General features: G+C 38.5%; 1 protein-coding gene across 5 annotated transcripts in view; it reads left to right on the top strand.

Moving 5' to 3' along the window:
• The window catches only part of LOC124723194 (glucose-6-phosphate 1-dehydrogenase), a 303,988-nt gene that overhangs the window by 241,098 nt on the left and 45,387 nt on the right, over positions 1-17,503 (top strand). For all 5 annotated transcript variants that reach the window (XM_047248384.1, XM_047248386.1, XM_047248385.1 and 2 more), the window contains one exon: positions 124-270. In XM_047248384.1, the coding sequence (XP_047104340.1) occupies positions 124-270 (147 nt within the window). The remainder of the gene's footprint in view (positions 1-123; positions 271-17,503) is intronic.

Raw genomic sequence — 17,503 nt, 5'->3', positions numbered from 1 at the left:
ATTTGATGTAGCCTCCTGGATATGTCAGCTAATGATTGAAAACTTATATGTCAATTAATTTCTTATGTGCGTTACACTTTGTAGTTCCGTAATTTAATACATATATATTTTTCTTTTTAACAGGGTGATTTAGCAAAGAAGAAGATATATCCTACATTGTGGTGGCTTTACAGGGATAATCTCCTACCACCTAATACAAGGTTTTATGGTTACGCAAGGTCAAAAATTTCACTGCAAGAACTTCAAAAGAAATGTGAACCATACATGAAGGTTAGTACAAGTCAGAACCATTTCATATTTCACTCAATATTTCAAGAACCCGTACTAATGTTGAATTTTTCATTGATAAGTTTTTTGTGAATACTTATTTATGCACGGAAGAATAAATCATACTTCTTGATATGAAAAAAAGGATTGATACTTTTTGCACACACATTTTGCAAATCATTGCAGGCTTATTTTCATTGGTAATGCAGAATAAAATCATTCCTGTCAACAATAATTATTATTTTCTATATAACAAATGATGCAGCATTCATTATTTGGCTATGATTTTGTTCTCAACCTTTTGTATTATTGAGGAAGCAGTGGAGATCTGTGCATGCACAGAGTCAGTTTAGCAATTACTCACTGCTTCTTTATATTCCAGAAGGTGTAGTATAGCTAGGATTGCATTTGCAGTTTGGAAAAGATGGGTTATAAATATTCTGCTCATCCTTGGTTAGTTTTATGAGCAGTTTCTTCACATTCATTGAACACAAATGTTAGTCTGCATAACTTGCTTCTGTCTCAGATATATATTTCATACTCACTTCTATAATTTTCTCTCAGTGACATAAATACAGGTTATTCAGTGGACCTAAAATGCACTTCAGATATTAACAAATTTAGTATTTCACATATTAAGTGGAAAGTATGTTGGGATATTTAGACAGAAACTGTTAAGTGGAAGCTAATTGGAACACTGTTATGAGCATCCTTTGAATATTCATACTGTATTGTACATTTTCAAGTTATGAGTAAAGATTATTGGCCTTACTGTAATCTGTGCAATGGCCAGTAATTGTGTTAAAAGGCAGTGTAGTAGTTATATCAGCAATTGCACAGTAACGCCTAGTGTCTGTATAAGAAAGAAAGGAACAGCACAACAAAAAGCGTAAAAATATTGACTCACTGGCAGAACTGAATGCATTTGATAATGTGGCAAAATTATTTGTCTTGAAAATTGTATTCTAAAAATTACTTTAAATGAAAGTGAATCATCTTAATTATCTTCTCACTTTCTGCAATGAAATAATATGGCTATAATAATAGTAATGATAATAATAGAGGTAATACTGTTGCTGTCTATAACCATTGCATAGTTTTGTGGAGGACTGGTGAATTTGACTGTACAAAAAAGAGGTCTTTTATCCTCAGCATTTTTATTGATCATATGAATTAAAATACTGTATACACATAAACAGATGAATTGATCAGTCTCTAAATAAATTTTGACGTACCTGAAACTTCCTGGCAGATTAAAACTGTGTGCCAGACCGAGACTCGAACTCGGGACCTTTGCCTTTCGCGGGCAAGTGCTCTACCATCTGAGCTACCGAAGCACGACTCACGCCCGGTCCTCACAGCTTTAATTCTGCCAGTATCTCGTCTCCTACCTTCCAAACTTTACAGAAGCTCTCCTGCGAACCTTACAGAACTAGCACTCCTGAAAGAAAGGATACTGTGGAGACATGGCTTAGCCACAGCCTGGGGGATGTTTCCAGAATGAGATTTTCACTCTGCAGCGGAGTGTGTGCTGCCAGCAGTGCTTTGGCACCTTTATAGTCAAATGTTATTGGAATTTCCGGTCATCCTAATTTTGACTATTCTATATTTGCATAGAATGTGGCGTACTCACAATGAGTCTCACTTCTTAAATAACCTGATGCAGTCACTAGTTTTCATCACTAATCCCTCAATAAATTTTATATTTTATTAAAATACTGCCAGTTCTACCCCTTATCTTGAAAATGTGTAGCAGAAGAAAGTCACAAGAGTTTAGGCTCTCATTGCATGATTGATTACCTTCAAGGCATCTCCTTTAGTGTTAGGAATATGTTTTTTAGGATTCCTGCCCAAAGTGGTGGTGGTTAAATGATTTTTGTATTACCAGTCACAGTTTTCAGTGTATTATGTGATCAAGCATTTTACCATTGTTTTTGATCAACATATTTGTTAAGTTTTTGTGATTTGCAATGGTGCGGGATGATGGCTCAGTTGTTAAGTGCCAGGCCACAAACCTAAAGATTCGGTTTTCAGCTACTGTTGGCAGTAGGATTTTCCTTTCCCTTACCAATCCCTTCTTTCACATCTTCCTGTGATTTGCAAATGTGAAAATGTCCTAGCATCCTGGATGTTTGTGGGATTATTCTGTCATTTATTGCTTCTTTTGCCTCTGACACTGATTTTTAAACGTGAAAATTGCCAATTTGCACCATTGTTTGCAGTCTACGTTCAACTGAATGTGCGTATTCATCAGTAGGACATGTTTAGCAAAGCACTGTGGCATTTTGTTTGAAGAAGCTTTCCTTCCTTTTCCCATTTATGATGTGCCTCACTGACTTGACATTCAATTTTTAAAATCTGTTTCATGCTGTTAAATCCAACAAGTCATGGATCTTATGTTTGTTGAGTGTGTGACCTGAAAAATAGGTAAATAAGTCATGATCAGGTATGGGATACTTGAGTATTTGCAGTTTCTCCTTTTTCTAATTTCTAACTTGTATAGTAGGGTTAAGTATTGTCTCAGAGAAGTTGTATCTGATTAGCTTATAAGGAAGGTTGCAGAGAACTTTCATAGTCTCCACTAATGTCCTCAACTGCTGTAATATGAGGGTGGTAATCCTCTGAGCTATAACATTTCCTCCAGGGTGAAGTTAACATGAGATGTTGAGGAGTTTCTGCTGGAAGCTGTTGAACATACTGTGTGCATGTGGCTGCATGCCAGGTTGATGTCAGAAACAATTATGTCTTTGTCTCAGTTGAAAGGCAAATCACAGCTCCTTTCCATGTCTGACTGAAATGTTGAGGACAGCCTCTCTTACTGGTGACGTGAAAGCCCAAGTCGTGGTTTTTAGCATTATCCACAGGACTAACTGTGGTGCTCTGGTTTGGGTTTCAGTGTTAACATTTAAAACAAAGCTTCCATTAATTCTAAAACCATCTCAGGTGAAGATTTCTTAACTTGTGCTATTGAGTGGAGGATTATAGAGGTCTTTTAAATAGGTGACATGTGTATTACTCCTGGGAAGCTGTTACTTGTGCAGAATTGAATGTGTTGTGTACACATGATAGCATTAGAAAAAGGGCCAATGTGCACTTACTTGCATCACACTACAGAGCCTAGAATGAGTAATCTGTATTTCTTATAAATAGTATAAACACACTTGTAATACAGAAAGTTGACTTAAACCATAAATAAATAGCATCAAAATTCTAATTTCTGGGTGTAGTGTATACCGGAAAGAGAGGGTAGACACAGTTGATGGCAACCCACATATTGCTTTGAAAAATTCAGAATATCAGATGAAATAAGGACAGAATGTTAGGCAATATGTATGGAGATAAGTGTAAAAAATTTACCAAAATTAGTAATTGACAATATTATGAAAACGATAGATTGCTACTCACCAATAGCAGAGATGCTGAGTTGCAGATAGGCACAACAAAAAAACTGTTACATAAGTAAGCTTTCAGCCAAAACAACCTTCATCAGAATTAGACAAAACACAAAACACACACACACACACACACACACACACACACACACACACACACGACCACAGGCTCGGGTTGCCAAGTGTGTGTGTGTGTGTGTGTGTGTGTGTGTGTGTGTGTGTGTGTGTGTGTGTGTGGGCTGAAAGCTTACTTATTTAGTAGTTTGTCTGTTGTGCCTAGCCAGCCGGTGTGGCCAAGTGGTTCTAGGCGCTTCAGTCTGGAACCGCGCGACCGCTACAGTCGTAAGTTCGAATCCTGCCTCGGGCATGGATGTGTGTGATGTCCTTAGGTTAGTTAGGTTTAAGTAGTTCTAAGTTCTAGGGGACTGATGACCTCAGATGTTAAGTCCTATAGTGCTCAGAGCCATTTGAACCATTTTGTTGTGCCTACCTGCAACTCAGCATCATTGCTATACAGGGTGTTACAAAAAAGTACGGCCAAACTTTCAGGAAACATTCCTCACACACAAAGAAAGACAATATGTAATGTGGACATGTGTCCGGAAACGCTTACTTTCCTTGTTAGAGCTCATTTTATTACTTCTCTCCAAATCACATTAATCATGGAATGGAAACACACAGCAACAGAACGTACCAGCGTGACTTCAAACACTTTGTTACAGGAAATGTTCAAAATGTCCTCCGTTAGCGAGGATACATGCATCCACCCTCTGTCGCGTGGAATCCCTGATGCTTTGGTACCGGGGTTGCGTAGACAAGAGCTTTCAAATGCCCCCATAAATGAAAGTCAAGAGGGTTGAGGTCAGGACAGCATGGAGGCCATGGAATTGGTCCGCCTCTACCAATCCATCGGTCATCGAATCTGTTGTTGAGAAGCGTACGAACACTTCGACTGAAACGTGCAGAAACTCCATCGTGCATGAACCACATGTTGTGTCGTGCTTGTAAAGGCACATGTTCTAGCAGCACAGGTAGAGTATCCCATATCAAATCATGATAACGTGCTCCATTGAGCATAGGTGGAAGAACGTGGGGCCCAATCAAGACATCACCAACAATGCCTGCCCAAACGTTCACAGAAAATCTGTTTTGATGACGTGATTGCACAATTGTGTGCGAATTCTCGTCAGCCCACACATGTTGATTGTGAAAATTTACAATTTGATCACGTTGGAATGAAGCCTCATCCGTAAAGAGAACATTTGCACTGAAATGAGGATTGACACATTGTTGGATGAACCATTCGCAGAAGTGTACCCGTGGAGGCCAATCAGCTGCTGACAGTGCCTGCACACGCTGTACATGGCAGGGAAACAACTGGTTCTCCCGTAGCACTCTCCATAAAGTGACGTGGTCAACGTTACCTTGCACAGCAGCAACTTCTCTGACGCTGACATTGGGGTTATCGTCAACTGCACGAAGAATTGCCTCGTCCATTGCAGGTGTCCTCGTCGTTCTAGGTCTTCCCCAGTCGCGAGTCATAGGCTGGAATGTTCCGTGCTCCCTAAGACGCCGATCAATTGCTTCGAACGTCTTCCTGTCGGGACACCTACGTTCTGGATACAAACGTACTGCGCCACGGCTATTGCCCCGTGCTAATCCATACATCAAATGGGCATCTGCCAATTCCGCATTTGTAAACATTGCACTGACTGCAAAACCACGTTCGTGATGAACACTAACCTGTTGATGCTACGTACTGATGTGCTTGATGCTAGTACTGTAGAGCAATGAGTCGCATGTCAACACAAGCACCGAAGTCAACATTACCTTCCTTCAATTGGGCCAACTGGCAGTGAATTGAGGAAGTACATACAGTACATACTGACGAAACTAAAATGAGCTCTAACATGGAAATTAAGCATTTCCGGACACATGTCCACATAACATCTTTTCTTTATTTGTGCGTGAGGAATGTTTCCTGAAAGTTTGGCTGTACCTTTTTGTAACACCCTGTATGGTGAATAGCAGCCTATCCTTCTCATAATATTGTCATTATTCCACCCTGGATTTTCCATCACCATTTTCTATCACCAAGCAAGCTTCAAGCAAACATAGGAAAATATCACCTTCAAATTCTCTTATGATGCTTAAGCAGTATGGAGAGAGAGCAATCTGCTGGTCATAGCCTGGGAAAAGCATCCGGCACAGGAAATAGGGACATATTCATGTCACATTTTACTAAACATATTTTCCAAAATTACATTGATATGTTGTTTAGGCAACTCACTCACGAGGAAAATGCATTAGAGCTGCAGAAAGCAAACGTCCCTCAACTTGTTGATTCAGTAAACGTAGATATACAAATCAATGACTACGAGGCCATTATAACATTTTTGATCATTAATGATGCACAGATGGTTAAGAAAGATTGAGATGTATTTCTGCTTGATATGAAAACGATTGAAACTTCCTGTTCTGAGCAGACAACACCCTTGTGCTAGCTAAGTTCCAAATGACTGGAAAAATAAACAGGTTATTCCCTTTTTCAAGAACTGTTGTTGAACATAAGGACACAACTACAACCCCATATCACTGATGTCCATCCATTGTACAATTTGGGACCAAATTTTATGCTTACATGGTTATAACATTTCTAGAGACCAAAAATCTCATCTGTAGGAATCAGTATGGATTTCACAAACAATCTTGCAAAATCCCACTCACTCTGTTCATCCACGAGACCCAGAATGCAGTAGATACCACCACCCAGGTTGGTGTCATGTTCCTTGACATCTGGAAGGCATTTAGTACACTTCTACATGTTGCATGATGAACAAAATACACATATACTGAATATGAGCTCAGCTTTAGTACTTAAGGAACAGAAATCTTGAGAAGTGAAAGCATCTTTGGGCATACCTCAAGGGAATGTTACAGGACTATTGCTGTCCACAGTGTATGTAAATGACGTAGTGAAGAACATTGGCAGGTCCACAGTGCTGTTCACAAATGATGCCATTGCATGTCCAGAAGCTAGAAATTTATAGCAAAATACAAGAAAACCTGCGAAGGTTAGACACTTGGAGCAGGGATTTGCAATTGACCCTCAGGCCTCAATGTGAGCATATCATGCACAAAATGCTAGAAATGCTTGTTATTGTGTATTTACATGATTGCTGAACAATCACTGGGAACAGTCACATCCATTATATAACTGAGATTAAGTGAACAGAGTGGAATGACCACATGAAACTAATTTTTCTCTTATCAGCCTTCTGGCTGGTTTGATGCAGCACATTATACATTTCTCTCTTGTGCCAACCTTTTCATGTCAGAGTAGCACTTCCAGCCTATGTCCTCAATTATAGGAAGGGTAGATAGCTGACTGAGATTCATTGGAACAGTCTTCAGGAAATGTAGTCCCCTTACAAAACCCTCATTTGATTGATACTTGAGTATTGCTCCCCAGTCTGGCACCACTACCATTTAGGATTGATAGATGAAATAAAGAAGATCAGAAAATGAGCAGCATATTTGGCCATGGGTTTGTTTTGTAAGCACAAAAAATTACAGAGATGATTACCCAACTCCGGTAGCAGACACAACAGGAGAGGTGTTGTGCATCACACTGTGGTTTACTGTTAAAACTCCAAGAGTGCAACAGAACATGATGGTGCAGTGGTTAGCATAGTGGGCTCACTTTCAGGAAGATGACAGTTCAAAGACTCGTCCGGCCATCCAGATTTAGTTTTTCCATTATTCCTCTACATTGCTCCAGGCAAATGCCAGGATGGTTCCTTTCAAAGGGCATGGCCAATTTCCTTCCCCATCCTTGAAACAGTTGAGCGTGTGCTCCAACTTTAATGACCTTGATGTTGACAGCATGTTAACCCCTAATCTTTCTTCCTTCCTTCCATTCTTTCAAGAGTGAATATTCTTAGAAGGCTCACCAGCTTATTTCTTCCTCCAGGGCGTATCTTGCAAAAAGACCATGAAGGTGAAAGTAGACAAATTTGAGCTCATGCTGGAGCTTACCGACAGTTGTTCCTCCAGTACACCGTTTGTGACTGGAAGAGGAAAGGGTACATTCATAGTGGTATATGAAATACTCTCTGCCATCCATCATAATGTGTCTTGCAAAGTATAGATGTAGATGGACAGATTCTTTCGATGGGAGATAGTGAAGACAAGTAGAGGCCCGTTGTGGTTGAATAACAGTATTAGAAAGTTTCTATGAAATCAAAGTGAGCTGCACAATGGGTTTAAATTAAGCCAAATCCTTGCTGACAAAAAAGGGTTGAACAAAGCCAAAATAAACATAATGACAATTATGTGAGTATCATTCAGTAAATTCAAAGTCAAAATCTAGTTTGCTGAGTCAAAAAAGCCTAAAATGCTTTGATTCTAACAATGTCAGTCAACTATCGAAATTGTCTGCCTGGATCCTCATTGTTAATGGTGGCATTGAAATGAAAGGCCATAAACTAAAGGGTGAAATACTATATTTTTTCTTCTAAGATCTCTACATCAAAGAAGATCACAACACAACTCCTATTTTGAACATTTGCCTGGTTTGGGAAATGACAGATGTGGAAATTAGTTAGCGTCTTGATAGAGAAGAGGCCAGTGGACATGATAGGTTACCAGTTAGATTCTGTTATGAACTATGTAAAATAACTGGTCCTTCTCGTAGCAACAGTTTACTGTAGTTTGCTGGAACAATGGAGCATCCTACGTGATTGGAAAAAGGCCCAATTTGTTGTAGTGTTTGAGAAGGATTAGATGACAGATACCTTTGTAGAAAGAGAACCACTGCTCAGAATAACATTGGATTTGGACAGCATATTATTGACATCGTGGGAAATGTCATGGAAGAAAAAAATTTAACAAAAAGTTTACCAATATATGGCACTGTAAGTATCTTAATATAAATGGTGTTGGCTACAAATGACAGATGAAACGTGATGCGATGGCTGTGGTTTGAGTTGTACATTACATCATCTATATTGTTCAGTGTGAATGGCCACACAAATTCAGCAGTCAACAGTTGTGGCACTTTCAGTTCAGTAAATCCATCCACTATGGCAAGGTTGTATACCACATCAGGTTGGAAAAATTCATTTTTAATTGTCCTGAGGCCAAAAAAGACATGTATAAAGCAAAATAACATCACTTTTTAAATGTCCTGGGGCCAAAAACCACATAAAAAGCAAAGTGACATTGGTTTTCAATTATCGTGAGGCCAAAAACAACATAAAAAGAAAAATGACTTCAGTTTTTTATTGTCCTGGGGCCAAAATCCACATCAAAATTAAATTAACATTGGTTTACACTTGTCCTGGGTCAAAAAACTGCATAAAAAGCAGTATGACATTGGTTTCTAATTGTCATGAGACTGGCGCCATACATGTTCAGTTTGCTGTTCGCTGTTTTCTGCCATATGTTGAAACTGAGAAACAGCATGTTCCACAACAAGTGGGAGTGTCTCGAGATTCATGTTCAGAATGCATTGTACAATGCATGTCTTAAATTCAGCTATGTTTGAAATTGAGATGCTGAACACAACTTCTTTCAGATAACCACACTGCCAGAAGTCACACAGATTAAGATCAGGTGATCTGGATGGCTGGGCTGTATGTAAATGAAAACTGATAAGTCTAGCATTTCTGAAATTCCTCTGCAGAAGCCACTTCACTAGATGTGCAATGTGTGGAGGAGCATTATCTTGCATAAAAATGATCCTACCCACACATGTACACTGCTGAATGGTTGGAGTGACGTTGGTGTGCAAAAGACTCTCATAGCATTTTCCAGTGACAGTACAGGTAACAGAACCTGCAAGACTCAACTCCTCGAAAAAATACAGCCCTGCGATAATCAGTGCCATCAACCAGCACCACACAGTCACTTTCCAGAATGAAGTGTTACTGGTTGCCCTTGGAGATGGAAATAGGGTTTGTCTGTCCACAAAATGTTCTATGGCCATGTGAGCAAGAAATTCCAGAGTGAATGTTTGTCTTGCAGGCAAGTCAGCAGGAAGCAACTCCTGAACATGGGTGATTTGAAATGGATAGCAAAATCAGGATGTTTTGTAGGATTCTGTGCACTGTGCTCAGAGGCATGTCAAGTGTTCAGGCAATTCCCTGTGCACTGCATGTTGCACACCACCGGTCAACCCCTCTTGCAGTAGTGTGGTCACATCTTCAATGGATGCTGGATGAAATGCTTTCTTCCCTCTGCCACAATGCACTCCAAAAGCACGTGTCTTTTCGAATTTTGTAATCATTTTTTCCAGTTCCTTACCAGACATTGGACCAATGCCTTTTTTAAGAAGACTGAGTGTCCAGAACTTCTGCAAGGCAACTGGTGCACAGTCACTGTTTCTGTAAAAGAGCTTTGCCAGCAGTAAATGACCCTTCATGGAGACAGTCATGTTGGGTGTCACGGGCGCAAACTGAGGAACAGCCATGTGCCAGGTGTCTGTTAGTGTGGATATTCTGATGCTTAAAGCACCATCTATCGGTCAAATTTTTTGTTTTTTTTTTCTCTTTTTTTTCCTTTTTCTTTTTTGTTCCATGACATTTCCCCCGTGCATCAATAATATGCCATTCAAATCTGGCATCATGGGCACCCTGTATGATGGATTTGTTGGGGCTTAAACAACTCTTCTATCAGAATGGACTCCAGGAACAAAGATCATGCAAAACTTGACTTGCTCAGATCATTAATGAAATATGGGAGGCTTTATATATAGTGCAAAAATCTTTAGAAGCAAGGAAGTGTGATGCAACCATTACTTTTAATGATACACATAAAGTACCTGCTAGGTAGCATTCGTATCCCTCTGAAGCTGTTCACAGGTGATGCAGTTGTGAGCAGGGAGGTCACGTATGTATAATTTGACAGTATTATTTCCCCCATTATGTGGGACTGTTATTTGCAGCTTGTATTACATATTGTGTGATGCAAGTACGGGGTAGTTATAATTAAAGTGCAGTTACTCATGGAGGTCCAGTGTGGGCTGTAATTATCACATGGCAGCAAAACTTTGTAGATATGCTAATACGTTAATGTGAAACTGATTTACATCAGAAAAAGTTAGTTCCAATCGTGGCCACCAGGTGCAAAGCTGGCACTGTACACTATTTGTATGATGGTGTGACATGCACTTGAGAAGAGAGACCGTGTGCTGTTAGTGAAACTGTTTTATGTGAACAGCATCAATTACACTGCTGCATTGAGAGAATATCACTGACAGAAACACCTGAGGAGAGGACCAATGTCATTAGCTTCATGTGGCACTTGGAAGAGGCAAGCATCCTATCCCTGTGGAAGTTATTGACAAGTTTGCTGTTGGTGTAACTGACCGTGCAGCATGTTCCCTAGGTATTGGTTGTACGTGTCCAGTGTCGTGAGAATTGTCCATCCCATGGTCAACAGTATGGAAAGTTTTGCAGTCTATATGACACTGGTACCCTTACAAGATCCAGATGCTGCTGCAACTGAAACCTTATGATTCACAGTGACATTCTGAATTTGGTCTTTGATTTGTGGCACAGATGAACATTGGTGACATCTTGCCAGGCATTATGCTATGGACTAATGAGGCACATTTTGCTCTACAGGATGCAGTGAATACACAGGACTGCAGAATTTGGGATACTGTTAAACTGCACATTGTGCACAAAGACCCACTGCATGTGTACCATGACATCTGAATGTTATTGAGACCTCCTTCTACAGCATTACAGCATGTGATTACTGCTTTGTAAGAGCACAACTGAGTGGAAGTGTCTGTTTTCATGCAACTTGGTTAATAAACAATCAACATTATGCCTTTCTCACTTGTTTGACCTTTTCTGCCCACTTGTTTGACCTTTTCTGCCCACTTGTTTGACCTTTTCTGCCCTCATCCCATTCCTAATCCATTACGTATGGAAACATTTCTATATATCTTCCTTGCATTCACAGCACTAAATTTGCATGTGGTGGATAAAATTGGAACTAATTTTTTCCCAGTGTAAATCAGTTCTGCTATAATGAATTAGCATGTCCACAAAGTTCCCAGCCACACAATAATTACAGCCCACATTGGACCTCCATGAATAGCTGCATTTTAATTATAATCTTCCAGTATAATATGGCTGCATGAAATACATGAATGCATTGAACTGGTGAGAAGACATGTTAGTAAACTACTGTGATAAAACATTACAATATAGATTTTACAGCAACAGGCAAACAGTGACATTTTAACAAATTTATTCTAGCTGCAGATTCATATGTGAAGAAAATGTTTGCTATAAATTCATTCAGATGCCCCATTTGTTCTTCAAATTTTGAGTCTGTTTACTAGGCTAACTGCTTTGAGCTACAGAATTAGATGTTGCAAAAATATTATTTATTTCTTATCACCCTCGCTGCTTACATGTTCTTTCTGTACATGAGAAGCCATTGTTTTACTATGTTAGCTTAAGAAAAATCAGTAAAATGGTACAACAGCAAGATGCTGTACTCCCTAATGATTCTTTAAACAAAGCAGCCACACATTGTTTTCCTGAATAATACCAGGCTTGAGCAGATTTCCTTATGACTCACTGTCTTAACAACAGAAAATCCGAAAACCACCAGAAAAATATAAATGAACAGAAGTGAAAGTATTCATTTATTGGCCTATATTGATTCTTGCAAGCTACTGAAGTAGTAACTACAGCAACACAGTAAGGACCTCTTTAGTGCTGTTGCTGATATTATCATATGTGGTTAGATTAGATTAGATTTACTTTCATTCCAATTGATCCGTAGTGAGGAGGTCCTCCAGGATGTGGAACAAGTCAGAAAAACAACAATACACAACAAATATTTACGACTAAAACAAGTAAGCTAATGTACCATTCCACAGGTCCCAAGTGGAATGATCGTCATTTTTTAATGAACACTAAGAGTCATTTTACAAATACTAATGCACTGAATTTAAAATAAAAAAGTTTTTTATTTATTTAGAAGGTAATAAACATGTAATACAACTACTGTAATACTTATTTACAATGAACACATTACTGCACTGAAATGGTGCAGAAGTTAGATTATACTTACACACACACACACACACACACACACACACACAAATTTTCAATGAACACGTTACTGCACTGAAATTGTGCAGAAGTTATGTTGTACTTATATACAAATCAGTTGGTTTTACTAAGAAATTCATCAATGGAGTAGGAGGAGTTGGCCACCAATAAATCCTTTAGGCTTCTCTTAAACTGAATTTCATTGGTTGTTAAGCTTTTTATGGCTGCTGGCAAGTTATTGAAAATGTGTGTTCCTGAATAATGCACACCTTTTTGTACAAGACTAAGTGACTTTAAATCCTTGTGAAGATTATTCTTATTTCTAGTATTGATTCCATGAATTGAGCTCTTGGTTTGAAAAAGTGATATATTTTTAATGACAAATTTGGTTGTTTTAAACTTTGATTTTAGTAACTAAATGTCAGCTGCACAGTGTGTAAATGACAAAAAATGAACTGTGATTTTACCTAACAAATGAAAATATGTATAGGCTCGATTCCTTGAACTCTTACGCAGTAATAACTCTTGGAGGGAAAATTTTATTTACCTGAGATTAGCAAGGATATAAGTAATGGAAATTAATTCTTACTGTGAGTGTAAGAGAGACAGGTTGATATGTATAATTGAAAACAGAAATGATGACAGAATTTGCTTATTCTCCTAGAGCTGGTCTTAGTTTTTCATTTCATTGCTACAGCAGCCTCAGTAAACATTGCATTAATTTTAATAATAATAGTAATAATAATAAATAATAAAAATAATAACAACCCATTCTAGTGGCAAAACTGTATTCAGAGTCAATGGCCAAATTATTTTTCCTGGTATTCACAATCCTGTGAAAACAAATTTAACTTTAGATACCATGCGCACCAAATACTGACAACCTTATGTCAATAATCATGCCTCACATCATTGTTTCCACTTTGGACAGTTAGGTAACATTGTACCAGTTTCCACAAAGTGGTACATGTTCTCAGTATATTGATATTTCATACAAAAGTCTTGTTCAGGTTGTAACTGTAATAAGTAAATAAAACTCCTTCTCACTTTAGGCAATCAGAAACTGAGTACTAAATGTGGTATACTTTCTTGCTTCCTTTTGATAGAAAAGAGACAGCCATTATTTGTAATCTAATTTGTTCCTTTTATTCGTGATACTTTCTTTTGACAAGATTAATGCCCACTTTATTCATTGCCCTCAAGCTTTCATTCGGTTCTGTGTCAGTATTTTTTTCAGCAGTGTTGCTTGTACATTAACGGTGATGGCCAGCAGTATGGATAGGTCTACCAGGAGTTGGTTGATGTGCACTTTTTGTATGGGTTTACTGAATACAGTGAAAGAACAGCACAATAGCATTATGCTGAGCTCTTTCCACAGTGAAGGCAACTACATCACAATACAGGTTTTTATCTGATTGTTGTTGTATTACTATGTGTTTTGTGTAGTACATTTTAGTGATTGCATATTGCAGACTGTCTAGCTGTTGTGAAAGTATTTTCATAGAAGTGGAGGTAATTGGAGTAACAAATTTAATAAACCACAATTTCATTATAACTCTGTGACAAATCACTGGATACCATGGTTCCCTTACTCCAAAATACTTGTCTGTGAAGCATATCTATATGTAATCAATATCATATGCAAAGCACTTTTCTGTGTTCACTCCACTGCTGCTTCTCTTTGAAGAGGCAGTTCGAAAAGTGATCAGCATCACAATGTGTACAATTTGTGCAGTCACATTAAACTGACTTTCTTTGACCATGTTAGAGTTATGAAATGTTGTTGCAGTTTGTGAATACGGTTACACAACAGCTATACAGTTTCCTAGAAACATATGAAAATTTGTGCCAGACCGGGACTCCAATCCGTATTTCTCACTTATCACAAGTGGTCATCTTAACCACTTCAGCTATCTGAACACACTTCCAGGAATGACCCAAACTTCCACATGTTCTAGTGTCTCCATTCCATAGTGCTCACACAGTATGTGATTCCCACATAGATAGGGACATTATTTTCTCGTCAGGTTGCTTTGGGATTGGGTTGTTTGGGGGGAAAGGAGACCAGACAACGAGGTCATCGCTCTCATCGGATTGGGGAAGAACGGGGAAGGAAGTCAGCCATGCCCTTTCAGAGGAACCATCCCGACATGGAGCCATTTTGGGAAATCACGGAAAACCTAAATCAGGATGGCCGGATGCAGGATTGAACCGTCGTCCTCCCGAATGCGAGTCCAGTGTCTAACCACTGCGCCACCTCGCTCGGTCAGGTTGCTTTGCTTTGGCATGAAATACAGCAGTGCAGTGTCTGTATTTGACAGTGTCTGTATAGTTTGATGCAACATTCCTTCGGACAGGCATGCATGCCCAAAGGAACATTACACCAAACTATACAGACACTGAACTGCTGTCTTAGACTTTTCACTTAGAGATCTTTGTTCAGAGTGTTGAATAGGGCTGTACCATAGGCCCACTTTTGTTTGCCCTCCTCCCTCAGAATTCATTGCATCTCAAAAATTATAGCTATAATCTTCCTTGTCAACAGAACTATTCTCATCTTTTTCAGTGCACTTGGGCTAGGGGCCACCCTCTGTTTTCATGGAGAAATATGATTTTTGTTTCATCCTAGGTTATTAAGAGATAGAAAAAAAATACTGGAGAGCAAGTAATCTTAATCAACCATTGCTCTAAAATGTCAGTTTCATGTATGTCTGAAAATGAGCAATTATGGGTCAACTGCACCATCGTAGACAGAGATTTCTGAAATCTATTATTTAATATGCAGTATTATACATTCTATCTAATGTGATGCTTACTTTGTCAACAACTCTCACAAATCTTCAATCAGTGGCCTTTGATATCTGTACCGTGTCTTCCCCCACACCCACCCTTTTCGGCAAATTGGCATTAATTGAACATCAAGTACACGCTTAATTTTGCAGTTGGGCTTCATCCATATCTAAAATTTGCTAGCTAGAATTATAAGGTCTTTAATGCAGATGCAAAAGCCTCATGTACACAGCTGCACATTTTTGTGAAAATATTTCATCACCGCAGAAAAGAACTTTTTCCATTATTTTTTTCAATAGTGGTAACAACCACATGCAGATAGTGTTTTTGCATTCAGAGAAAGTTGGTAAAACATTGTTGGATTAATGCCATTTCCATGATGCAAATATATTCGTAAAATGTGTGTTGCCATTTCTAATATTGATAATTTGTTTGTTGTGAAACTTAATTGCTTGCAAGAATGATCTTTCGAAGCATTATTTGTATCCATTCCTGACCAATGACTAGGAAAAAGAAAAGTAATAGCAGAATTTACCATGCTACAATAATGTGTGTCCACAAGGGGGGCGAGGAGAGGGGTAAAGGCAGGAGGGGACATGCACTCATCCTGGAATGTGGGTGTAGGATTTTGTTTTATTCATTACAGGATACTCTTGGATTTATAGCAATGATTGTCACTGATGTAGTTAAACTACAAATTAACATTGCCATGTAGAACAGGAAATATTGTGACTTAATGACTACTACAGCATACACATGTCCATATGCCCATCAGCCTTTCTCAACTTTCTCAAGAATGCCTTTCCCCTTGTCGTACAACAGAATCTCAATAGTAATTTACCCTTTGTTTGTATAAAAAGAAGACATATGATGGCTTACAAATTCTACATTCAGTTTTACAGAGCAGAGCTATTGCAGTAAACTCTGAAGAAAACAATTGTCTGTACTTAATCTAGGAGTCCAGATGCTACACTTGGAAGCAGAAAATCCCATTTTATGGACTAGAAAAGAGGGGTGGGGGCAGGGGGGGGGGGAGAAGGTGAAATTCCAAGGTCGAAAAAGTGTCCTTTTCAGAAATTGAAACCTTTTCAACTCTGTAGGGTGTAACACAATGTAACGTGCAGTCATAGAGCTATGAATCCAGCTATCCAATTGGTATGGCTGCACAATAATTACAAACTGGAGTGACTGAGATGGACTTGGTTCAGTTCTAGGCTGTAAAAGTTGATTCAATCAGCCAATCTTAGGGTAGTGTGGAAGATTTCTTGCATTCCTTTGCAGGCCCTAGACTACACTTTACATAAAAAAGCCAAAAAATGTAGTTTTCAGAACATCTTTGGCTCACTTTTAGTTATGCCAGTGTACACCAAAAAATAGAATGCATGAAAGTGATGAAATAAATCCATTAATGTGGTCACATGTATTTTGTAAACAAAGAAACGTTTGTAAATGACATCAAATCTAATAAGCTTTTCTTTATAGTTTAAAGCCTGTTTATTCACTTTGTGGAGTATTAATGTTGGTAATTTTTGTTGATATCTAACAGGATTTTCTCAATTGGGCTGACTTTTTTCTGTTTCACATTTTTAGTTTCCCCTTCATACCACATTATGGGGCCATAAGTATTTCTTTTGTAAACATTATTTAGCTGTATTTTATAACTCACTGAATATGCAGAATTTAATCATATGAGGATGAAATTTTACATTGTAGAACCAAAAAGATGGAATTCAAAGTCATATTACACTTTGGCAACCAAGCCTGAGTATAGCTTGGGCCAAAACGCTGTGTTCAAAAGACTGCGCCCTAATATAGCTTGAGCTGTGATTTTCTTTACACAGTAGCTGCCTGTAACTGGACTCATTTCATTTGAGAACAATGCATGGATGTTGTCAGTTTCTTACCAAAAAGAAAAAAAAGTTGTGAACATAAGAATTGTTGTGTTGTTGCAACTGATTGAGTCAATGCATGCTT

The sequence above is a fragment of the Schistocerca piceifrons genome, chromosome X (assembly GCF_021461385.2).
Source record: "Schistocerca piceifrons isolate TAMUIC-IGC-003096 chromosome X, iqSchPice1.1, whole genome shotgun sequence".
NCBI classification, from domain to species: domain Eukaryota; kingdom Metazoa; phylum Arthropoda; class Insecta; order Orthoptera; family Acrididae; genus Schistocerca; species Schistocerca piceifrons.
Note: the sequence above shows the minus strand (reverse complement) of the source record. Positions and strands in the feature narration are given on the sequence as shown.